The sequence below is a fragment of the Mesitornis unicolor genome, unplaced genomic scaffold, assembly GCF_000695765.1.
Source record: "Mesitornis unicolor isolate BGI_N332 unplaced genomic scaffold, ASM69576v1 scaffold9199, whole genome shotgun sequence".
Classification (NCBI taxonomy): Eukaryota; Metazoa; Chordata; class Aves; order Mesitornithiformes; family Mesitornithidae; genus Mesitornis; species Mesitornis unicolor.
The window spans coordinates 25,395-52,101 of NW_010206525.1; the positions used below are offsets into that span (position 1 = coordinate 25,395).

Below are 26,707 nucleotides of genomic sequence, written 5' to 3' on the forward strand. Positions count from 1 at the left end.
TGAATGAGTACCAGATGAAAAGTTGGTAGTGAATTTTCTTCTTAAGTAGATTCCAGGGTCTCATCTTTGAGTAGTGCCCTGCTTTTGCTGTCTAATACTTCCCATTAATTTCTCCATCTTGATGTTACCCTTTTGACTTCTGTGTACAATGTGCAAACTTAAAAGCTTGAATCAGACTACAGGACCAATGTAGAGGATTATTTTTACATTGCTCCCATTACCTTCTGCGGACATCAATCCAAATCCTTCTCAAGTACCTCAAAATACCTGTGTACACCTTCCTTATGTGAATTGTGTCAGAGCACAAGATGTAGTTTTGCATAAAAAGGGGGCAGGAAGGAACATGTACTAGGTGATGGTATTTGAATATGACTTTATGATGACTGTAGCTAACACCTAAATAATAATAATAATAATTGCTCATTAAATAAAACATTAATTAAAAAGTCACTGGACATACTTTACAAGAATGATTGTTCAGAGAATTTGGAAGGTTTAGGATTAAAGCAAAATTTATGATTAAGAGGCCTTATGGATATGGGAAGAAATGTTTGGAAACAATTGAAATACACTTTGTTAAATAAATAAGACTGGAGTGGACATATGGTATTGTGCTGTGGGACAGGAGCAGAAATGAGAGTCAGGGCAAAGCTTTTCCACCCCATATTAGCAAAAGATAGTTCTAACTGAAGAGAAAGTTGCTACAGCAATGAGTATTAGTCTCTTCAGCGGAGCAGTCATACCTTAGTTAAAACAGAATAGAAGTAGAATTGAAGAGTTCAAATGAATGGAAAGGTGAATTTGCTGAATTTATTTAGACAGCAGTGTTACACATGCTCCTAACAAATCTGGCATCCAGAGTTCTGGGAGCCTCTAGCTTTGTGTACTCTAGTTCCTATGTTAGTGAGCGTACTTTCATGGTTTTTTTTTCCTTTCATAAGAAGAGCTGTGCAGAGAAGACAAGATTTCTGTTGCCAGGCCTTGAAAGCTGGCTTTACTTTGAATATTGTGGATATAAAATTGTATAGTTCTTCATAGGGAAAAAGTGTATATTTTTTTAAATTATACACCATACAGTGTTTCATGCATTTTTTTTTCTTATAGTAGCTATTGTATCAGACAATATACTACACAGAGAAAACACCTAGGTGAAATTTTTTATAATTCTTTGCAGCAAAATAAGCTTGAATGGGAAAGAACTACATTTTTCTACAAAGTGTTGTTTTTTCTCCTGCAGAGTTTCTCCAACATAATGTGTTTATAAGTATACAAGCAACTTGAAAGTGAGCTGATCTATTTTTGTGTATCTGAATCAACAAAAAAACTCCTAAAGTGACTTTTTGCAAGTATTCCTAGTGTATTTCTACCGTGACTAATGCAGGCTGAAAAATTTTCCACTACTGATAACCTATACTGTTGTATTAAAGTACCAGAGCAATAATATTCAGATACATATTAGCAAATAAAGAGTAACAATATTTTAGTATTACCTTTCGAGAAGTTTTTGCAGATCAATGTCAGGAGGATATACATTGGTATATTTAGATTTAACTGAGAAGCTGGAATGCTATGCTTTGAAAAAGTTGAGAAACTTCATTTCTTTAATTATTTCTGTTGTTTATTTTGACGGCATAACTACTACAGTTATTATTGCATCTCAAATTAGTCACAGACACAATAAAAAGTACTAATACAACAGCGAAGAATGGGTTCTGGATCCCACTAGTGATTTATAGTGACAGGCTTGGAGCTATAAATCCAGTACAGGGAGCAGACATTTGTTGTGGGACTTAGTAATCATTTAGGGCTTGGTTACATAAGATATGAAGCACCCAGGTGCCAGTGCATGAACACTTGTACACACACATCAGATAAGAGTCATGATATCTGCTGCATGGGAAGTGCAGCATTTTCCTTAATGGGCTCAAGACTGTCTATATGCCACTGAGTGTTCAGTACTTACAAAAAACTCTGTAACATCTTAGGGCAGTCTACAAGACTTGATTTTACTCACTTTAAAAATAACTGGAAGAACTCCTTCTAACTATAAATTCAGCATTGATTAGGCTCTGAAGGGACCACAGGCTCAACCTGTGAATGACTGCACATTGAAAGAATGTGTAAATTCATTCTTGTGCACTGAAATGACATGAATATCCTGGCTATGGACTGAGTTTTACTTTGAGTATGTGAATTTGGAGAGGAGAGATAACACCTGTATCCAGTGTGACCAGGTGGCAGAGCTGAAAGAGGAGGTGGAAAGGTTTAGGAGTATCAGGGAGTGTGAGAGGGAGATAGATTGGTGGAGCCACACCCTACCAACCCAGAGCCAAAGGCAGCAGTTGGCTCCACAAGAAGCAGAGGATCCCCTACCCTCTTGCTACCTGGTAGAAGGAGGAGACCTAAGAGATGGGGGGAATGGAAACGGGTCTCTGCTCGTGGAGGCAGGTGAATCCCTCTCAGCCTCCCTCACCATCCTGGTTGCCCTTACACAACGGATACGGGTCTGTGGAACTTGAGGGGCAGGCAAATGAGGACGTAGAAGAAGGTCCACCCAAGGAGTTGCCTAGGGCGAGTCAGTTATGACTGCCTCTGTTAACAGACAAAGGAGGGTAACTGTTGTAGGCGATTCTCTTCTGAGGGGAACAGAGGGCCCAACATATTTTCAGGAAAATCTTACTGTTTTGGTATGACCTACAAGAGTAATATCAGCACTTCCAAAACATTTTCAGCATTCTCATGTTCCCTAAAAGTTTAATGCATAGATTTGTGCCTGACTAAGCCAGTGTTTCTCAACTCCTGATATAGTTCTCTTTTCAGTGTCTTGAAGGTTGTGCTTCAGACCCTCCCGTTTCTTCCACTTTTCGTAGACAAGAGTTATTGAGAGTGAGAATGACTTCATAGCCTGCTAGATGCTGCAATGCTTTGCTTAAAATCCCTCACCTGAATCTAGAGAGTCCTCTAACTGTGTTACTGATAAATAACGAAGGAAATCATTAGTCTAGCCCTTTCCTTAGCTTTTATTACCAGAGCTCAGAAACAAAATGCTTCATGTTATATAGACATGGAAAATGTTACCAACCTGAAAGGAAAATAGTATTTCATTTTTCATGTTAAATTATAGGCTTTGTTTGATCCACAGAAAAATGTTTTTTATTTTCATAAGAAAAAAACCCAAAACTAATAAAAAAAGGCAGTTCTGAGTTAACCCAAACCAGATTTTTCTGATCCTGGCAGGGTCTTTAAGCAGATGTAAAAGGAATCAGGTGTAAGCAATAGTTATCTCAGAAGAAGGATATAGAATACCACTTCAATTGAACCTGCAGAAGTTAATGATGCTCCAGAGAAAGCCCAAGGGTAAGACAAAGTAAGGGACATAATGTTAACAGACTGAATAATTTACTCAATTTGTCCCAGATTTTTCCTTCAGTTGATCATGACTGCTGCTTGTTTGCGTCTGTAATTAACTTCCCTCCTTCTAGTTTTTGGAGGATTGTTAATATTGGGGTGCCCCACACACCAGCCAGATGTCAGTGGGAACTGCAAGCTTATTGCTAATGGGACTGGGGCTGTCCGAACCCCACTATAAGAGCTTCATGCCAAGCTGGAGGCTGCTGGCACTTCCCAGACAGTGGCACTGTAGATGAAAAGAAGCAAGATCAAATTTATATGAAATTGTTTTAAAACCCTGCATCAGAAGAATGGATAACTTATTTTTAAAAATGGATTAGGAACTTCGTGTTTAGGCACTGTTGTCAGGAGGCCACCATGTGTATGTGTCTGTCTAAAAAAATTGACATGATTACCAAGTGAGAGGATAAAAGCTACAACTAAGATGTCACATTAAGGGGCTTGGATGTTTATTTTGGAAATGCTAAAAGCTGCGAAAAGGCTTTTGGTGTCTTGAAAGAACAGACAGTCATGCCCAGTTGTTTAAGAAAGGCATAAACAAGTGACGTCAAGAGACTTCAGCTTGATGCAACATTCGCGCAATGTCCATGGGGCTGTTTACTTGAGCTCAGCAAATGGACCAGCATCACATGTAGCGGAGTTAAGCTCTTCCGTTAAATGAGTATTTCCTGTGCTATACATAGCAAAGAAGTCTGTTGCAGCTGCATTTACACTGTGTTTGTGTAGTGTGACATTTAAGGAATTCCACTGTGTGTCACAAAATAGCTACAGAAAAAAGATTTTAAGCATTCCTTTTCAAGTTGCTCACTTCTATAGCTGTGCAGGCAAACAAGAAGCCTGGTCAGTGGGTGTTGAGGTGGTATGTGATTGTAGACCATTAAGAGATGCGATTCTCTGGGACATTTCATGGGCATCATTTTATGTGTTGTATCCTTGTACATAAGAAAAGAGTGGTTCTAAGGATCAATTCACTGATTATTTTAGAGTGATTTTAGTATTCATCACTCAGGAACATCTTTGTGATTAGTACTTCATGTTTTTCTCCTGTACAATGTGCTTTATTTCTCAGGGAAATGTAATTTTCACACTTTTTGTTTTGGTTTGTTTTTTTTTAATGTTTACTCCTGTAAACATTCACTGTTGTAGGATCCATATTTTTTTTTGCAAGCAGAACTTTTCTCAACAAGGGCTCTAATGAAGATTTCTGTAACTGGTAGTGAATGAAGTACTGGTTTCAAGGGTGTAGTGTTCTTTTTCCTTTTCTTCACAACATTTTTCAGTTTCTGAAAGAAAGGCATGAAAAACAGAATTCGTCCCTTATGCGTAAAGAAAGTTTGGGCCCTGCTTTTAAATTCTTGGTGGAGTCTGATTTCAGAACTTCTAGAAATATGCATGATGTGTACGTAGGTAGTGGTGTCTCTTTCTTCTAATATTTACCTTTGTATGCTTATATAAAGTTGGTCTGAGAAAGATTAGCAGTTATTTCAATCAGCAATGATTCCTGTTTCCGTACCCTCTCAGCTGATGCAATGTATCCCCCCCCTACCTTGACAGCATGTTGCTACTTGTGTGACCATTCCAGCAGGAACACCTGCCTACAATCTCTAATCTGATACCACTTATGTCGCTCCTACATGCCAGATTTACTCTTTGGGCTTCCACAGCTATCTTGAAATCAGATCTTCCAAGACACCCACTCCAATAGAGCATCTTGGTACTTGGAGGGAATGGAATAGAGAAGTGAGAAGAATATGTGCCAAATGTTGCTGTCATTATGGTTAACTTCAAGAAATGAACACTTTTTAATACTGAAATAATTCAGATTGTCTCTGTAATTATCATATTTGTGTATTGCTGTGTGTCAGGGCTTAGAATTGATGAGGTGAACAGTACGAGACTGAGGGGGATCTATAATATCAAGAAAGATACAGAAAAGGCAAGTGGAATCATAGAATCATAAAATTATTTAGGTTGAAAGGGACCTTAAAGATCATCTAGTCCAACCCTCCTGCCATGGGCAGGGACAGTAGGGAATGAATATTCACTGTTTCTCACAATAATGGCATTAGGAGGCATTCATTCAGACTATGAAGCAGCATGTTTGAAATAAACAAAAGGGTGTCTTTTTAATGTAACTCATAATGAAATTGCAGAAGTAATTGCCCCATCATGTTGGGTTCAGAAGAGATTAAACAACTACACACAGGAAAGATCCAGCAGGACAATGGTCTACTGAGTGATTTAGAAAGGTTAATAGGTACATGACTGCTGGAAGCTGGGAGAGCACGCCAGCAATGGCTCTGTCCCATCTCTACAGTCTTCTCCTGAGTATCAACTACAGAACAGTGTCAAAGAGAGGATGCTGGGCTAAGTGTTCTTTTGATATGAGAACAACTATGACTGTAGTAAATCCAGGAATGTGATTTTTTTAAATGGGATTTTCAGCCAGCTTTCTGACTAGAAATAGTCAGAATATAATGATTTTAAAATTTCAGAGTCAAGCACTGAGTTTGCAGTTGCTAATAATTTCTCTTGCATATACGAGATACCCCCAGTAGTGTTTTGTTGCTAACATTTGAGGAAAGTCTGCAGTATTGCTATCTGTAGTTCATCTCTCTATCATAGAGATCATATCAATAGGAATCTTAGGAAGAAATCTTCCAGAAGTTTCAGAGAGTAGCTTAAAGGAAAAACTAGCAAGATCATCTCCCTGGATCAGAAGTCAAAGACCTGTTTTTAGAAGTCTCCGAATAATCTTAATGCTATAGTAAGTGAATTGTACTGCGGCTCCCAAATGCTTTGGAGACTTTGAAGATGAGACACAGATTTCTGAGGGGCTTAAGTACTTATGAAAACGCTGACATGAAAGAAAAATGTCAGAAGGAAGGAAGAGAAGATTGTGGGAGGAAGTGGACAGTGGACATACTGTTCATGACATTGACTCTGTGTAGCGTTACCACTTTTGTGTCTTCCTGCTTGTGGTTTTGGTTTCAGGTACCCTTAGCAGACCTTTCTCCCTCAGTGGTATCCAAACAGGACACGTGATCAGAATTACTTATTTAGGCCAAATACTGCGGGAAGCTCAGAGCCAGATCAGGGTGAAATACCAGTGGAGCTAGTTTGAAAAGTTCATCAGATAAATTAAATGAGAGACCAAAAGCATGTGTTTATTTAATGAATAAAACATCCATCTTTATCAGCTGTAATGTTTCCTACCCTTTGATACTGTTCCACACTACCAGTCTCTAGAGGGTCTCATCAAGATACAAAACACAAGTTTGATTATGTGAAGGCAGTGGGCCAAAAAGCTAGAGGTCTTATGCAAATTCAGATATGCATTAATTTGCATAATGTTTCTGAGAGATAGATATATCTGTGTATCTATGTATGTATGCATCCATTATCTTTCTTTTTTGAAAGATACTTCTCCTTTCCCAGCCTCTCCCTGAGCTGGTTCTTCCCATATTCTTTGTTGTCCCTGATGATGACTGGACAATTTGGAGTCCAGGCCCTCATCTCCCTGGTAACATAGGTTTGTCACTTTGGTCTAAACTCTGTGTGAGCGATTCTAGCTCTTGTGCTGTTTGACATCTTAGCTGTTTGTACTGGTAAGGAGTAGTTAAAGACTGGGGAAACTGAGTTATTTCTAGATGCATCCATCAGGAATTGTCTTTAGTAGACACAATCACAGGACAATTCTTTGTGATGAATATTACAGAGAATGGCTTAAGGACATATATTCACTTTTTCCTAGTGTTTCCTCCTCTTTTTGAGGATGAGAACTGGAGCAGCAATGCAGGACAAACATCTGAGCTCAGCTCAGGTGAGAACCTTTTTCCATCTTTTTGTGAGTTTGGATTGTGTGGGTTTGCTGAAACCTTGCTCCAGCTTCCACCCTGGGATCATCAGCAGAGGTGCAGCTCTTCCGTAAGCAGTGGATCATGTTCTCTGGTAATCAGCACACTGTCAGGTGGAGAGGCCAAGCTGGATGAAAGAACTTCTGCCAGATAGGGAACCCAGGAAATGGATTTGGGTGGATTCCATACACAAGTTTAAAGGAAGGGAGAGCTACACTTTCTGCCTTGGGACCGCCATCCTCAGGGAGACAATCCTGGCCCTGGAGAAGATGATCAGTAGTAGCTGATTTTGTGCAAAAGGTTGCCAAAGAAGACACGTCTGTTTGCTCTAAAAAAAAAAAATAAACCATTTTTATAAAGAGTGGAGTAATAAAGAAAGTGAGCTTTGTGTTTGTGCTCAATAAATTTAGAAGTTTTTAAAATGGGGTTGAGACTAGACATTTGAGTGGAGGGATTTCACATCATAAGTGAATTTTTTCCTCTGTCTAGAGTTAGGCCCTGGGTTGCAGGTCTCCAGCAGGTGTGAACTGTCACACAGAGTGGCAAGAAATAAAGCTCCTGAGGATCCACCCTCAGTTTTTCAAAATGGTCAGCAGCCCAGTTTGACATGTGGAGCCTCCAAAACTGGAGCCAGAAGAGCTTTATTGAAAATGTGGATAGTTATTTTGGTGTTTATGTGGAACTTAATCTCTAGAAACTCTGGTCCAAAATGCAGTCTCACATATGCTGCATTACTGATGTTTACACATTCAGCTGGGTAACTTGAACTGCATTGAACGAGGGTTGCACAAACAATGAAAGAAAGAAAAAGCCTCTTTGGCAGCTATTTCATTTGTGAGCTTTGAAAAAATTCAGATACTTGATGAAATTATTCTGACATATGTACCAAAGCTTGAGCTCATTGGAGTAAATGGGATTTTCTCTCCTGACTTCAGAAGACTTTTTTACCCCATTCTCTAAACTGGGTTAGTAATGGTGATACAATTAGAATAGAGTAGAATAGATCGTAAAGTGACTATATTGGATAGAAAGTTTATCAAGTAAATAAATCCGTAAATATTTTCTGGGCAGCCATGTCCAATAGATTGCTTGGTATGGTGGGTAATAAGCAATACTGCCTTTTAAGACTGCAGTAATAAGAAGTCCTCCAAAAAGCTTGGCCCTAGTGGGGTTGAGGCCTGAGAAAAGAAAATGTTAATCCTATGCCACCAGGCCAAGATTTATTGAAAGACATGTAATATAGAGATAGAGATACAGTAGTCGCAGATCCCAGCTGCTCCCTTTCTTTAACTCCTTCTCTTCATAAATGTGTATTAAAATAATTTTGAGGCAAGTAATTGAAAACAATTAGAAGAAATCCCTCATGGTAAATTGTAATAACTTTTGTTCCAGCGTTTGGATTGAGGGCTTGGTGGTAAATTAAGCTGTCTCTTTACGGAAGTGGTAAATCACCAACATTTGCTATCAAGAGCAGAAACAAATGTTTATAAATCATTGCATTTGTTTCAGATTATTCATCAGAGCTGGAAGGCAATTGTTCAAGTTGCTTTATGATACTATAAACAGAACACTGGCAAAGCTGCGTACTTTGTAACAAAATTTTGGAGTTTTTTAAATGTACCAAGACTTTTTCCTTCAGTAAGCATTCAATTCATCTTCCAGAGAGGAGGATCTAGATTCCACTGTGCTGCTTTGAAGAAACAAGTTTGAGTTGGCACTAATAGGGCAGCAAGGCTTGCTGACTCAGAGAGGAAGTGTCTCACAAAGTTGTCTTATTTATCTTTCTTTCTTATACTGCAGTAGGCAAGGAAAGTTGTCACTTCTCTTTTTCCTCTGTGTTTCCAAACTGCTCTCATGGGATTATGAAAAGGTTCAAATCTGGAAAAGAGTAAGAACTAAGGGTGGGGAGGATTTTGATAGAGAAAATTTGAGGCAATAGTGCTTAACGTTTCCTGGTAAGTGAAAACAAGGAGAAGCACTGTCTCCGTACCTGCATTGTAGTTCAAGACAGGAGGAGACTGCCTGGTTTCCCTGGGTACTGGGAATTACCCTAGAGCTCTTTTTCCTTGTGAGAGAGGACTACAATTTCTGTCACATGAAGCGCAGGCAGCACACCAGCACAACCAGCAATAGCAGGCTTAGCTGAGCAAGCTGCTGGAACTAGCTGGAGTCCCTGCTTTAGTTACCGAGCTTCTTCGGCATTTCAGAGCTTCCTGGCCTTGGCTGCAAGAGTATTGGCAAAAGAAGCTTGGTTTTACCTTAGGGTATTGTGGCCAGTCCTGGAGGAATTCATTCCTGCAGGAGCTGTGCCAGGTCTTCTGAGGTTTTGAATGTTGTGGATCATGTAGCTTTGTTGTGTTTTTTTTCCTCTCCAAAAATAAAATGAAAGCAAAACACACACCATCTCATTTGCTGACGTGTTGGCACATAGTGTGAAGTAACTAACTGGTTGCAGCTTCTCTATAAAAATGGAAAACATGGATTTTTCAGGTTGCACGCTGCTTTTATCCAAAGAAAGCAAACCAGAAAATGGGTATGATAGACCTTTTATGAGCAAAACAGGAGAGTTGCAAGGTTGAACTTTGGTCAGGTATCTTTCAGTGGCAGTGGTTTCCCAATGCTGAAACATATGTCTGTGTTAAACACAACAGCGTAAAAACTTTTATGCCAAAGAGAGGTGATGGGGGGTAGGCAGGGACCCTCAAAACAGCCAGTAGCTAATGCTGCCTTTGTGGTTTTATATATTTGCCTATTAAAATGACAATACAGACATGGAACATTTAGATTTAAGAAGCCTTCTTTTCATTAAACAACATTAAACAAACTGACAAAGTAGGGGGTTATGACTCCAGTAATTGAAACATGCTGTTCTGTTCAAGACCAGAACTCTATAAAGACTCTTTTCACCCTGTAATGCCCTTTGTGTTTGCCTGCTACCCCTGCTAGAAATTACTGTAGGCCTGAAGTATGTCTTTCCAAGCGGAGTGGGAATGACAGGGTGCAACACCACATTTGGCAGATGGGGTCACAGCCTTTTTAGGACGTTAACATTCATTGTGCATTGGAAATCAATTTGCAGCTCAGAATGCATGGAGACTTAGCTGGACTCCCCTCCCCACTGTTTTTTTTATGTTAACCTTAAACCTGGAGTGCAGAAAAAAGAGCTAGATGGATTAATTTGGATTAACTCTGATGGGGTTTGGGTAGTTTTCATTAGCTTAATTTACAGTGTGCCTTTTTGTGGATTCCTTGCTCTTCTAGATGTATATTTTGAATCTGTACATTATCTTGCATTTATTTTTTCTTCTCTCTTCTAGATGTTGATGAGTGTCAGGATAACAATGGAGGGTGCCAGCAGATTTGTGTAAATACTATGGGCAGCTATGAATGCCAGTGCAAAGAGGGCTTTTTTCTGAGTGATAACCAGCACACCTGCATTCATCGCTCCATTGGTAAGTTTTCAGTGTGTAAATGGTGCTCTTTAGAGTAACTGTGTTCCATCAGAAATGCAGAAACTGTTTGGAGGGATTTTTTTTATTCCCAGAGCTCCCAAAATAATTCCACTGGTTAGTTGGAATTGATTGATTTCTCTGCTACCCAAACTTGTAGCAGAGCAATAAATAGGATAGGGGAAAAGGCTTTGGTTTAACATAGAAATCATACTTGATTCAAACAGCAGGCTCTTTGAGCAGGCAGAGGCAGATTTCAAATGGCAGCTTTCTGCTTCTGAGTTTCCAAGACTGAAAAATTTCTCATTTGTTTGTTGTATAGTAGTTCACCTGTCTTCCACCTTAGAGAGCATGGTATCTTAAATAAAAATGAACAGCTTGTTGATTCTGGAAGTTTTACAGATTATGGTTTTTTTGCCAGTTGTGTAATTCATTGCTTCATTGCAGACTCATGATGGCTGATATTATGTTGACACAGCATTTTTCTTTGGTTCAGCACCCTGTCTGGGGTGGACAAGAAAACTGCATCTTTGTTGCCTACACACTAGTAGTGGTGATAAGGAATCCCTGCAAAACTATAATCCTTGGCTGCTGCTGATTTTGACTAGAATAAGCAGGTCTCCCTTTTTCTATACTTGTCAGACATGGAAGACAAGTTTGAGTGGAAAGGGAGAAAAGAAAACAGTGTAGCTATAAATCTTTGCAATTAAGTGGGCTCTTTATGTGTTCATTCAGACTTCTGGTGACCCTGGCAGCAATGGGAATATATTCTAGCAAGCTCATTTACCAATAGGCCATACAGTATGACAAAGTAGCAAGATGAGTCTGGTGATCAACAATGTAAGCATGCTGTAAATTTCAACAAGCCACACAAATGGTTCTGAACTATTTTAAGTCACTAAAATTAACCAGAAAATCCTACTTGAAAATAGTCTGAATTAATCACTGTTGACAAGAAAGCAAAACGTTGTAATATAGCATCTCAGAAATGTAAATTTATTTCTGACACTGTGTGTCTACTTACACAGAATCATAAAGACAAGTAGTAATTTTGATTTTCAGAAATGTGAGTCTCTGGAATATATTCACAGGTCCCCTTTTTAACATGATTATTATGTTTTAAGGAATTGTGATATTTTTATTATGACAAGAACATACAATTAAGCTCCATGAACCAGTGCATTTTAAAGGTTGCTATCCAATAGGTTTTTAGTCATTCTTTCCAACATAAATTGTTCAACCTTCTGTCCAGTGTAAAGTATCCCTGACACAAAGATATCCAACAGAGCAAGGAGTAGTAGCTGGAGTCTTAATGAAAACCACTTGCGGAGTACTGCAATACAATCATCATTTCAATTTGCACATTATAAAAATTCCCAGCTGTAACAAAAGAGAATTTAGTTATCTGAGATGGAAGCTAATGAAATAAATGAAAAATGAGACTCTAAAGGCAAAAGTTTCTTCTAAGGAATTGATTTATTGAGGGAAAAGGGTAAGTTTTTATGGCAAAGAGGATTCCTAGTTTGCCGGAAGGACTCAGGGAGTGGATTTGAAGGTTCACTGCTGTATGTACATAATAAATATGCATGAGAAGTATGTATTTGTGTTAACTTTTTTATAAAGAAAATGTCATGTAAGACATGGATGTTTAATTTGAAGCAACACCCTTAAATTATTTTAGGTCTGAAAGAGCCAAGCAACCTACCAAATAGCCTGCTGGTGATTACAATGTGGTTTGTGAACAAATGGGTTGTAGCTTTTCAAAAATAAAATTCTAATTTACAATAACAGCAAACATTACACTGTAATGTCATGATCCCACACAGCAATACAGTGGGTTGGTACACTGTAGGAAGGAAACGAGATGGAATGATCTCTCTCAGTTGTCAGAGGTGACTGAACTGCAAATAGTAAATATGCATGGTGAGAAAGCAAATGGCTTTTTTATTATCTGTGTTTACTCACTTTCATATGTCTCACTTGTAAACGCTGCTACAGAAACTGTTAGAACACAAAAATACTCATCAACATAGTTAGGCAGAATTGTGCCTAGGGCTAGATTGTGTCTATAGCTCTGTTGGTAAACAAGGCTGGAGCGGACAAAGGCACACCACAGCCAGCATTGCAATCCAAACACAAAGACGCTGACTTGCCAAAGCCCTTTAGCAAGCCTGTTGACTTTGAGCATAATAAGATCCATTAATTGCAGTGGGATTACTTTTCTGTCTCTGAAAAATGCATGTGCAGTCACATGATCTCGGTGTCCTTGACATTACCTAAAGTCTCTCCAAGGACTCAGCTAGTCTAAAGCAATCAACCACAAGGTTCTTCATGCAGTTCACTAGCACCTTTCCCTCCTGTTTTCAAGTGCCTTGGGAAAAAGGGAGAAGCATTGCAAAGTGCTTAGGACATACTGGGAGTTGGGATGAGTTTGGAATGGAAGGAACAGTATGAAGCCTAAGCAATGCCCTGTCAGCAGGCCCAGCTCACCTGCCTCAGCCATCAGCAAGGCTGGTGCTTATCACGTGCTTTGCGCTCATCAGCACATGCAAGTGATGTGGTAGTTTCAGAATTGCAAAAGGGCATTGAATATTCTCTTGGGGGTTGAGCAGAGGAAGGAATATGTCCCTTTTTGCACTAACCAGCCAAGGGAGAAGTGTCTTCGGGTATGAAGAACCCTCCCTAAAATTGTCACCTGCTGTGTGAATTTCCTCAGCTTCCAGAGATGCACTGTGCCTGTCCCAGTGTTTTGGGGCTCTGTTGTACCACTGTGCTCTTACTCATAAGCTGTGACTAAAAGCCACACTGAAGTTCGTGGTAGGGGCTTTTAATATCACCCTTGTGTCCCAAATTAAATGTTTGCTTGCCATCTAGATGTGTTCTTATTATTTCCTGTGAACAAAAAGGATTAATGATCCACAGAGAAATCTGAATTTTATACCAACGGGAGGACAGGCTGACATTAAAGTCAGGACAAACCCTCATTTCCAGTATTTGCTTTATGTCACTCTCTTCATTATAGGCCTGTTGATTTCTTCTGTTTAGTCTCAGTATCTTTTGGGAAGATACTATACCCAGTACAACTTACCTCATTTATTTTTGCATATAACTTAATTTCCCTTTGCAGAGTCCCATTTCAGTAATAATAGTTTACCCACAATAATGATGGCAAGCACAGAGAGAGAGAATGGATTGTAAAAGATATGGAGAACTTAATGGTTGTTTATCTTAGTATGTCTTAATTGCATTAGTAGGTGTGAACACTGTGAATTATACCAGAGATATGTTTGTTTGTTTCCTCATGACTTAAAAAGGAACCAGAATAGAACAGCTGTTACTGTATCATCTCCAGCTCCAGAGGGAGCATGTGTTTAATAAATGTGGAGATTAGTATCATACACTACAGCTGTGACTGAGTCAGGTGAGTGGTTACAGCATATTTATTTGATGAGAAGCCAAAATCCACAATTCAGCAAAGTCTCCGGGCACATTCTTAAAGTCCTAGTGATACCAAAATTGGTTAAAAATTTGAATTGGGCCTAAAAAGCACCAAAATAGACAGAGTTTAGCCATACGCACTCCACTGAAGTTCAAAATGAAGGGTACAGTGTGTCCCATTGGCATTACACCTATAAAAGGTATTGTGGTCAGGAGACCTGCTACAAACTGCCTTGCCAACTAAAAGCCTCAGCTGAAGCGTTATAGAAAGCCATTGCTGTCCCACCTCCAGAGGGCAAGTGTCCTAAAGCACAAAGGATGTTTGCTTACAAGCCAGATAATTCAGGAGTTCTGTGAGTAGGAAGATTTCTATTGTTTTAGATTCCAACCCCTGAATATCTACCTAAAGCATAGTTACATTAATGGTCTTACATCTGCTTATCATTCACTGCGAGTGTTTTTTTACAGCTGGTGCCAAGTGAACTAAAAAGGCAGGTGCAATTAGGAGTGCACCTAATAAGTGGAGACAAGAAGAGGTGGAGAAGTACTAGGCTATAGAAGGCTAGAAATTATGATAGTCTGGTCAAGCAGTGGAAAAGCTTTTTACATGGTTGTCACCATAATTTTCAAGCCTGTTAAGAAACCATTTGGCAAGGAAATGCTTTTTCACTTCCCCTTATCCCATTAGCCTTATGTTCTTAGCAGAGTTAGGGGATTTGACGTGAAGTCAAGTTACCACAGTTAAGAAAAATACTGTGCTACAAACAGAAGCTCAAAACTAGCTTGTCTCTTTCTGCCCTGAAAGTGTAACAGTTTAGTCCCAGACGAAAGAGAAATGTGCTAAACCAAGCTGTTTTGCATTTGTCATGGGCAAAGTGAGTTTTCCATGCTTGTGCTGATAACTTGTTCAACTTGATCGTGTGTTTAAAGCTTTGTTAATTTTGCAGTAGAAGTATAGGAGTCCTTTAGTCAACTGAGATCAAACTAACATATTTTTTCTTCTTCTGAACATTATACAACCACCGTTGTTCAATTTTGTCATTCCTACTTTCCATGATTTATTTTTATTCCTTACCTGTTTCCTTAGCTCAGTGTTATTTTATAACAGTAGAATAAACTTCCTCCTTGGGAGGAAGCGTGATCCCCAGTAAGTGCAGGAAAGGTTACAGGTTGGGATTCTGAACTTTATTCCCATCTCTGGTGCTGATGCCTTGTGGGACTCTGGACGAGAAGGTTATTGTGACTCAGAATTTCTGCAAAGCACTTGAGAGGACAGAGGTGTTTTTCTACAGAAAGCACAATAATCTCTTCATATTTAGATTAATGTGGAAGGGTGGCTCTGAATAATTAAGTGTTGCCAGCACTGTTCCAGACTTTTATGAAGTACAAGGCTTCTCATCTCAACTATGAAAGTTCCTTCATGATGATGTAACCAGTTAAATTACTCCACTATAGGAATATACTTTGCCATAGCTACCTCAAGTACAGGCATCCCATTCAATAAAGCAGGACAGTCCTATTTGTCTTTTTAAATTGGAATCCTAGTATGACTATAAAATAGAGGAAGATATGTAAAGAAAATTTTAAGGAAATCGATTCATGTGATTTTAGATAACATACTAAGAAAAACTTTCAAGCAGCCTAAGTTTTATCTGAACAAACATAACTGCGATCTTGGAAGCTTTTTCCTAATACTGCGCACAGTATGACCTAAGTGTAATAGAAACTTGTCTGTTTATACATTCACTTGATATGTTTTGAATAAATAGTTCAATTGATTATCTTTCACAGAATATAGGATCCAGAATGTATCCAGGAAAAAAAGACTTAATAAACCATTTTAAATCCCATCATGTCCTGTTAGAAGTGTGTAACCTTTTAAAACTGTGTATAACCCATGAAAATTGCTGTACTTCGGTTTCAGAGATGCTTATTTGCTTTAGCAGCCTGTGTGAAGTGCACCTCAGTCTTGCTTTCTCCATTCCTCTGGAATGGAAGGAGTTTGTAATTTTTCTGGAGGGCAAATGCAACAGGTGAAAACACCTGGTGTAACTAAATATAATCTCTGTTAGGCCTGATCTCCCTCCTCTCATATATCAGTGATTTATCGTGATTGAGACTAGTAAAGTTACACTGGTGTAAAACTAGTTGAAGTGAAATCTGACTTAAGTTCAGCTGTGGGGGGAAGCAGTAATTATGTAATCATAAAAACAACATTAGGTGAAAGTTTAGGGTGATACATGAGAGTAAGTAGTCTCATGGAATCACAGAACAGCCCAGGTTGGAAGAGGTCCCAAGAGATCACCTGGTCCAACATGTGGGAAAGGAAGCTTAGCTGAGATTGTCAAGCACCCTGTCCAGTCACATCTTGAAAACTGCCAGCAGTGGGGACTCTACCATGTTCCTGGAGAGGTTGTTCCAGTGAACAATTGTTCTTATTATAAGAAATTTATTTCTTGTGTCAAGATAAAACCTTTCCCAGTACAACTTGTACCCATTGCCCTTTGTCTTCTCCATGTGCCTCCTTGTGAAAAGAGAGCCTCCATCTTCTTTGTAGTTGCCCTTTAAGTACTATCCAAATTAAACTGCAAAAGCAGAGTTTTGAGTATCAAAATTGTCCATAGTTTTTTGTTGGGTTTGTTGGTTTTTTTCACTCAGCTTTTCACATTAAGGCCTTAAATAAATGTCAGCTTAAATGGTGACTGCTTAGGTATGTCACTTTTGGCTTACAAAAAAATTAAATGCATCTGAAATCTGAGGCTGCATTCTTCCTTTTATAGGTAAGAAAACTAAGGTGTAAATATTACAGTATTGTTTATAGCTTTTGTGACTATGCATGAACTGCAGGATAGATTCACTCCTTTAGAGCAATTGCAGTCCTGTTCCTCAGAGCAGTCCAGACGGAAACTAGGATGTGAGGAAATTATATAGGATATGAAATCAAGATAGAGTTTCAGTATATCCCAAGTTGCAGAGGTAAATACAGCCAAGTAGAGTCAGTTGCAAGCTCTCATTGAGTTCCTGGGGACCAATTCAGACCCATATTATACTCTACAAAATATGATTAAGTCTCTATATATTCTACCTTAGTTTTATAGCTCACTTGCCTTCTAAGGGAAAAATACTGTGCTTCAGAATTTTCTGGGACTTTGAATTAGGTTTAATTCAGATAGAAAACCAAATTTTGTTGGGTGATCAATACCCTTTGCTGCTTTGCTTCAGCTAAGATTGAATGCAATAGTAAACCAGCTGGTTAGCAGGATGCAATGGTGGTGAGTTAAATGAACCTCAAAGGAGAAATCTCCCAATGCTCAAGAACAATACCAGATTGCCAGATTTTGCCAAAGTCTAGGATTGAATTCTAAGAGTGTTGTGCAGAAGCTATCCTGTAATAGGTCTCAGATTTAAGTGTACTGCTCAGAACAGACATAAATATTTAAAAAAAACCCAACAAAACAGAACAAAATAATACTGAAAAAAACAGAGCCTAGCTATACTAGGAAACATCAACTGGTAAGTAGTCTAGAAGTCACACGTGTAAGTTGCATATAGTGCTTGAAAAGTTGTAAAAGTAGATGCACAGTTGAACATGACTAAGTGAGAAAGTAGGATATGCAGATAATTTCTCGATAAGCCAGAATCTGAAACAGTTTGGTACAGTAGTCGTTTCTGTATGACTCTGTTGCCAATGCCTTTTGATTTGGAAAGGATGAAACTAAAGGAGGAAAAGAAGAGTGTGGGAAATAATGAAGCTGGAGATACAAAGAAGTGTGTCTTGGAAAGAGCAGCTTTTTGAAACACCCTGCAGCAGCATGACAGCCAGCCAGCTTGCCAAGGGGAGCAGAGAATTTGTAAGTCAGATCAAAAATCTCTCCACACCTGTGTGACAGAAAATGCAGCGAACAGTCTGTAGCTCAGCAACTGACTGACTGGCAGTGCTGACAAGATGGGAAAGCTATACGCACGAATGGGAAAACACACTGGAAAGTAGTGCATTAAAAAAAAAATTAAAAGAAAATATGCAAAGGGGGCTTTCACACTCAATCATTCAATAGCATTGGAAGTGAACCAATGTTCTGTTCATACTGTCTGCTCTGGATATAGCAGGATTATGGTAAATAAAAGAACTGACATGTTTTTTAAAGCCCTCTAGTATCCAGTTGACTGAATCATCAGGTGAGAAAGATCTGGGAAGAATATTAGGCCAGAGTGTACAGGAAAAAAAGCTTGCATTTACACATGCATGCAACAAATGGACTCTGTTTTAAGTATACCATACATTGTATTTGTCATGACGTGTCTTTCTCATGCCGTTGGGGATATGATGATGAATTCAGGGGCCTGCTCTGAATACCATGTAAAGATAGGTGCTCACCATCTTTCATACCTACTTTAGTCACTATGAGTCTCTCCATGTATGTCTTGTATTTTTCACTACGCAAAGAAATCAGCCACAGACCATGTTGCAGACACTGTTTCTCTTTTCTGGTATTCATGGCAAATCTCAGAGATGTGATCCAGCAAGAACTCTCTAGAGGCTGATACCACAATGTGTTTTGGGCTATAAACTATTAGGAATTCAAGACATTAATGCCAAATACCTGTTCATATGTCCTGTTACCCTCCTGTATATGGTATGCATACTATGCATTTAATGAGTTCTATTAATTATTCAATTCTATGTAATTATGTTTGAGGTTGCTCCGAGCTATTCTGAAATAATTTAGTAGTTAATGGAAATAAGAACAAAGTGCTTGTATTTAATAGCCATGTATATTTTCAAGTCTAAGAATACTTGCATGCTCTGCTAAGCTTTATATCTTAGAAGTATCTGGGTCATAAAATTGCTGGATTTGTTACTGTTCTTGATGGTATTTTGATTATTTTGTTCTTGAGCACCAGTCAAGAATGGGGCCAGATTGTGTGGGAAAATTTACAGTCTGAGTAAACAAGGCAAACATAGGGCAGAACACAGCACAAAATACAGAGTCACTGTGAATGCTTTCGTGGCAGAAACATTGTAGTAGCACCCTGAGATAATTTTAATAGGGGCACAAAGGAAGAAGGGAGTGAGATAAAGGTACGTCAGGTAAACAGAAAGTAAGAGGAAGAGGGATTGTCATTCAGCCAAGTGGAAATGAGGTGAAGTGGAGGAGAATAGGTTGAAAAAGAAAAGAAAGGTGTAAAACAGTTAGTGAAAGGCAAAATCTATACTACTTCTGTCTCCTTAATTCCTGGGCTCACTAATGCCATTTCTTTTCAGTATCAGCTCCCTCGTAATTTTCCTTCTATTTAGCTAACTCCTCTCCTGTATAAAACACGGTATAGTCATGGTATAGTCAAACTCCAGCAATGTCTTTGAAGGCTAGTGTTTTTCTCAGTGGACAAGTCATGTGCTGAGGCTGCACAGCCAACCTGCAATCATGTGCAAGTGATCAGGATGATACTTTTGCGAGGGTTCAACTCCTTTACTTCTCCCAGGAGTCAAGAAATATAACAAGCATTGTGTGCGCTTGGGAATTACTCTCTGAACTATGTTCACCATTGCTAAGAGCATTGAGCTTGTGCAGTGAATCAGTTTACCTGCTTTTTGCGTGTGATGCATAGTATGACTGACACTTTCAAAAGGCTCTGCCTGACATACCAGTGCTGAGAAGCTGCAGATAATCTTTTTCTCTTGTTTCAACATAAAACATTCACCTTTGAGTAAAAGCAACAACACCTTTTTTTCCCTCTTTGATATGGAGCACCTCCTTTAAAAGTTGTTCTCTGTGTTTATAGCTGACTAAATCACTGCACACACAATGTAAGCCCATAGTATCCACTACGATGTGCTGCGAGCATTGTGTTACATTGGTGATTTACAAGAGTTGGCAGGTTTTCTCCCTACAGTTAACATGGGCTGAGGATAATATAATAGCTGCTATCTTCAATCGATATCAAACTGCGAAGTACTAGACAGGCCTAAACCAAGAGCCTCCTTACTCAAACATTAATTTTTGTCAGAAATTCACATGATCGGTGTTGGCATTTCAGTATTTAGTGTAATGAGAATTGGTTATTTAAACTGACATTTGCTTGGAATGCTGCAAATGCCAAGATGGAGAAGCAGCGATGCAAATGGTTGTTGTGCCATGCGTTTCTCATTCTGCATGCTTCAGAAATGAACTCCTAGTTATTTGCTCTTCTAATCACTAATTCACTAGAGGATGTCACAGGAGTCTACAAAAACTACCTCAGAACTCTAAAACCCTTCTGAAATAGGAGCTATTATGCCATGTGCTGTAGGTTATGCATATGGGAGGCAGAAAAGTAAAATAATTTGCCTAGAGTTACACAGGAAGGCTGTAGAAATCCCAAGAACTTTCCCGAAAAGCTGTGAAGGAATCATTTGACAGAGCATGCAGTTTAATTGATACTGTGTTCGTTTCACCAAATCTGTTTTGTAAACCCCAGTATCTGTTTTTATGTATGCTCCTACTAGGAACAGAATGCAGATAACCTGAGCCCCATTCTTTTGAGCTGTTGTTTAATTCCCTTCTTTCATCCCTGGTGCACTTTATCATCAGTGATTGATGAATTATACGTACATGTTTAGAGATCAAAGTGTAGCACAGGGAGCTGGGGGGATAACAGTGCATTTTGCAAATCCTCTCCTCTTCTGCCTTTCCTCCCTACACTTTTTTTTTCTGTTTGTTCTCTATTTGCTTGCTGTTGTAAATTGATCAATTTCTGATGGTGTCATGCAGCTTGACTTCTTACTGAAATTCAGGATGCCTGATGACTCTCTGCACTGTGCCCTTGTACTGGGAAGGCAGCCAAATTGACACTGGGAATGTGTAGATTCTGCAAAGTAGGGTGGAATGCAACTACCTGAACAGGTCAACCAAATGTTGTCAACTTTATTTTTGGAAGAAGTGTATTTTTCCACTAAACCAAATTTTGTTTAAAAAAAGTAGCTGCTTTTCCTGGAATAATAATAATTCCATATTTAAAAAAATAAAAAAAAATAAAAAAATAACAAACAAACATCAAAACTCTGAAAGATTTAGACCTGGAGGTGTTGTCCTTGACACTATATGGTAGTGGTGGTTAGGCAGCCTTGTCTGCCTCTGTAGGCAGCTGTCATATTGCACCATAGCATGAATGTCCACAGAGCACCCTTACCGAGAGGAGAGATTGGGCACTTAGTACAAGAAACAGCTCAAACATGAAGCCTGATTTGCCAGGTGAAGGAGCATATTCCTCGTAGCGTTTCTGAATCACCTGTTTCCTTTCACAGGTGAAATATTTCAGTGTTGGGGGAGCTTTCCAGGAAAGGGCCAAACAAAACAAAAAAAGGGTCCCACCAGCTCCACCGAAGGGCAGCATTCAAGCTGTGCTTGAGGTGAGACTGGCCTGGCCTGCCCTTACAGACAGCTGCATGTCTGCATGCTCTTCTCCAATACTGCGTTTCTGCTCCTCACCTCTCCAGACAAAATACTTTCAGAACCCCCACTAAGCTTCCCAGGAAAAGCTGTCATTTGGCCTAAGTGCTTCCTTAATGGATGTTTAATTACTCTGCTCTAATTGGAGTCTGGAAAACATATCATTAAAAAAAAAAAGAGCCTATAATAAACTGTTTTAAGCCAGGATTTGGTGAGCAATACTTTCCTAGCCTAATCTGTGTCTCTCTCTTGAATTCTGTGTAGCATGTTTGCCTGGAGATTTATTTTGAAAAGGCTTTCTATGTGAATCTCAACATGACTTTTTAGCATTTGGCTAAGTTACCATTTGTCTTCAGCTGACATTAGTTGAAAATACCTTGTGCTCTTCGATCTTCCGAGAATTTACAGAGATAGTGAGCTGTCATTCCTGTGCTATCTTTCAGAGAAGCTGACCACTTATCGGCCAAATGAACTTCAAATTAATCTGGAGGATTACCTGTCAGGAGCTCTCTGAAATGCTCCATGAAACAGCCTCATGGTAGAATAAAATGTCAGAAAAACAATAAAATCAAAGAAGACCAGTGGAAATTCTCTGTAGTTAGATCCTTTAAAAGTAAAGCCTTAGTGGGAGCAGGAAAGCTCTTCATTGTTTTTTATGTTGTTCTCACTAGGAACATCAGGTGGCTGAAGGAATTTTCCTGTTGCCCAGACTGTGGCTGTGTGTTTTGACCTGGCTTTGAGGCTTTCTAGACCTAGTGTAAATGGTTCCACTTCTGAGTGTCCATCAGATTCAGTTCTTGCTATTAGGTACCAAGTGCCCAAACCCAGTATGTAAAAATACCTCTGAGCACTCAAAGTTTATTTATGTGTCATTTGGTTAAATATTTTATGAGATTGTTTTGTTTCTTCATTTCCTCTAAAAACACCTGTAAAGGCCTCATTTTCTATTAGTGTTTATTATGACTCACTTCATGGAGTTACTTCTGTGCTGAGCTATACCAAGTTGAGATGTCTCAAAAGCAACACTGTGGTCAGAAGTGTGGCTGTGTTGAATGACATCCCATTTTCCTGTTCCGTATTTATTCTCCCCTTGGACTTCCACAATCTATTTACATGCAGAAACAGGATTTCCCTACTTTCCAATATGACTCGATAGCAGGAAAAACACTGTGATTTTTTTCTGCTTACCTTGGCCACCAACAAATACTGCCCAAATTAAAATCCGTATTCAGTGTTTAGCTGATGCTTTTCATCAAAGTATACAAATCAAATAGAGCTGCTTATCAAGAAGAATTCTTATTTTTTCCGTGTTCACCCTTGCACAGCAATGTTGACTGCACTGTGTTTACTGTCTCAAAGTCTTATTGACCTCTTGCAAACAGCTCATAGCTTCCAAAGGATTCTCTTCACCTTTCTTTTCTTAGATTGTTAAAGCCAGAGATGGCTACAAACAAGATACACTGCTAGCAAATGTCATGCTTATTTCCATATACAGCTCTGCCAATATGACTTCATCTTCATTCATCCTATCCTTTAATCTTTCTTAAAAAATCAAATACAGGTTAGGTGTATATATGGAGACTATGTTGGCATAATATAGCTTTGTTAGACCATGAGACCTGCAGAGGCTAAAGACTGTTCCAGTTACAGCTGTAATATTGTCTCTGAAGTGGAGATGTGATGCATGCCTGATCAAACCAGTTCAGAGGTCCACAAACACCCAGCAGTTTCAGTGGGATTTGAACCAGTGTCATGAGACTGTGAACATCTGCCAACAACAAAGACTGAATCAGAAGGTGATGCAAATTATGAATATTTCTCCAGGTTACTCCATTGCACAGGTAAATAAAGTTGTGAATAACTGTACTACCATTGTAAACTTTTCACTTTCTGTGGAAGACCTTAGCGAATCATGTCACTGATCTGTAGGGCAGAAGTGTCTCTAGGACCTACGCAGAACTTTGAGAAAGAGGATAAAAAGTGCCAGAAAGAAACCAATAGGTGATAAGTAGATTAAAGGCAGTTCAGTACTGAAGAATATGCTCACAGGGCAATTACGTAGTGTACTCATCCCAAACACTGCTAATGATTGTTAGTGTGGTAAGAGGTCGGTACACACTGGAGCAGAGCTATGAGCAGGTGCTGAGATAGTCACTTTGGCACGGAAGAGAGCTTACTAGTTTTGAGATGAAGAAACAATGACAAATGCACTGAAAAAGAGCAATGATATGAGAGCAACCGAGTGGTTTGTGTACACACTGGATATTTCTCACCTTGAATGTGCCAGCAGAGCATATAAACTTCTGAGAGAAGCAGGTTCTTCCACTTTCACACCACTATTGCCTTCTAAACATTTCATTCATTTCTGTTATACAACTTGCAGATTAGGCTTCCACTCATTGTGTTGTTGATAGCATTTGGTCTTAAATGGCTAATAACATAGGACTGCTATTTCAGGTGCCTCCACATGAAATCTGATGCTGAGTGCCTCAGAAAAAAATTAACTGTTTGTGCCAGGAATGGGATCACATTTGCTGCTGTGTGGAAAATGTGCTTGCCTGCATGCCCACTGTGTATCTGTGTTTGGTGCTGGTTGTAGCATTTGTACAGAGAAGCAAGGGGATTATTTTGGCGAATGTAAATACCAACGATAGTAAAAGGAGAAATTGTAGCTGTGCTTTAAAATAGTCCTCTTGGTAATATTCTTACTCAGATAATAAAGGATTTTGTTGTCTGAGGTCACCAGAGAATGTTTATTGAACGCCTTGATGGCGTTGTCTGAGCAAATCTTGATAGCAGGTAACTTTTATCAAATGCAATATATTCATCATCTCCACTCCACACCCATCTTTCCCCAGCAGCTCTCAATTTTCCCCTGACCTAGACCCGGCAATGTCACCTTCCAGACTGTGAATCACACATCTCTCTCCCTCGTGCCCCCACCAAATGTTATCATCATGCTGGCTTGAACCCTGACATTTGATTTGTGTTAGCCAGGATAGCTGCATGTCTCAGGCTGACATTTTATTCGGATTCCTTCTCTGAGGAAAACTCAGGGAAAACAGCAATGTATTCCATTTGCAGTGGAAGTTCATAGCTAAATGGCTCTTTCGTATTGCAGATACCCTGGAGTCTTGTAATGCTTAGAAAACAGTATGTAATACTGTATGTATACAGTGTACATGTATTTAATACAATGTACATGTATTTAGAATTTGTATATACAAATACGTACGCATTTTGTAAATACACTTTCCTAAGCTGTCCTTGAATGTGGCTGCTGTGACCCCACTCCTTGCCTGGCATACCCAAGGGAGGCAGCATTGATTTTGTTCTCTGGGTTTTGTAGGTTTTTCTGAAAGCAAGGGAGAGGCTTGTGCCTACACTGCATTTTACTTTAATGTATGGTCAGGCTTTCAGGCCTTTGTTGTTGGGACTATTCATGTGCTTAAGTGTTTTGCTGGATTGGAGCCACAGAGCAGTTAATGAATTAGTGCACATACCAGGGTATAGCATTCTATTTCTTCTTTCCAGACAGTTTGTATTTCCAGTATTTGTATAGGATATAGGGTGACCGGCAGCCTGTTTATTTATGAAATTTTATGTAAAAATGTCTTCTTAGTAGTTAGTATTTCTGCATTGCCTTCTGAAAGATAAATTCTGTTCCCCTTTTCTTCCCATCCAAACTCCATTCCCTAAAGAAAAAGTGTATGTGGTGGCCATTGTTGCCATACTTTCTTCTTTTCTGTGATAGTGGCAACATATGAATGTATTTTCCTCATCATGTACCCCAGACAGTGATAGAAACAGAATTTAGCTACCAAATAATTAGAGGGATAGTGGCAACAGGTATTCAGTGCAGACTGACAGAAGCTTTTTTGGAAGCATTTGCCTAATTCCGTGCTTCCAGCTTGGATTGTGGGAGAGTAGTTGTGCATCTCTTTGGCAAATGTCTCCTTTGGAATGAAATTTCAACAGTGATGTTTGAATTGGGAAAACGCATGTTTATACACCACTTATTAGGCAGCAGATGAGTTCTCATTTTGCTAAATTATTTGTGACGTTGATGCTTCTCCTGTAGGAGCTAATTGACCAGACGAGCTAAGTATCTCCACTCTTATACTGGCACTGCTTTGTGTGGCATGTGCTGTTAGTCACCAGCCCATTTGTGTCACAGCTATGTCAGGTCCTCAGTTCCACCTTAGATTAATATTTGGTGGCTTTCTCAAAGCAAGGTCATGCCCCTTTACAGTCAATGGCACCAGAGTTCCACCCTGCAGGAAGCAGTACTGCTGACTGCATCTTATCTTGCATGTTGACGTTATTTCCCGGCCTCCTAGCCCTTTTTCTGTCCTCCATCATGATGCTGTCTCCAGTACTTGGTTGCGTAAACTTGGAATTCATGTGTGGACCAGTAGGCCAGCAGTAACTTTAGGGCACTGGTATGTATTGTTTTCTCACAGTGCCGCTTCTGAGTTAGTTACCTATTTTTAATAGAGCACATTTCATCCTGCAGTATCCCACAGTGCTTTACAGATGTGATCCTAGGAAATGCCATTACCTCTGGACAGAGGTCCTTGAAGACATGGACAGTATGGGATGAATGTACAGCATGCTCTGGGTTTTACTGGCAGCAAACTCTAATACTCCCAGTAGTGACAAACACCAGAATCAAATGAACAGAAGGAGGAGCTAGCGGTTGTTCTCCCTTCACTATCTCCCTGAAGAACAACTCAAACTCATCAAGTGAGATGGGGATAGAGACAGGTGGAGGCAAAAGCCTTAGGTCTGATAGTATACAATAGTAGATATGCTAACAAGCAGCCAGGGTCAAAGAGTAAGAGATGGACTCGTTCCTTGAAGAGTGAAATCTCCATCATAGACAGAAATAAGGGATGGTCCTTATGGGTCCCTTCCAACTTGACATATTCTATGATTCTGTGATTAATGGAGTTAGCATGAAAACTAACACAAAGAGGGAGGACACTTCAGGAAGATGTAACAAAACTGGAGTCAGAGAATGACAGAAGAGGACAGGATGAGTGATGTTAAAGGGATAGGGGGGCAGAGGAAGATTTCAGATCTTTGCTTGGAAGTCTCCCTTGCATTGTCTTCCCTTTCCCTA

At 39.3% G+C, this 26,707-nt stretch overlaps 1 protein-coding gene across 1 annotated transcript in view; it reads left to right on the forward strand.

The window, feature by feature from the left end:
• LOC104546405 (signal peptide, CUB and EGF-like domain-containing protein 1) overlaps positions 1-26,707 on the forward strand; it is a gene marked incomplete at its 3' end in the record, with an annotated part of 91,454 nt that overhangs the window by 16,961 nt on the left and 47,786 nt on the right. Inside the window, exon 5 of the mRNA XM_010191791.1 lies at positions 10,586-10,720. Within this exon, the coding sequence (XP_010190093.1) occupies positions 10,586-10,720 (135 nt within the window). The remainder of the gene's footprint in view (positions 1-10,585; positions 10,721-26,707) is intronic.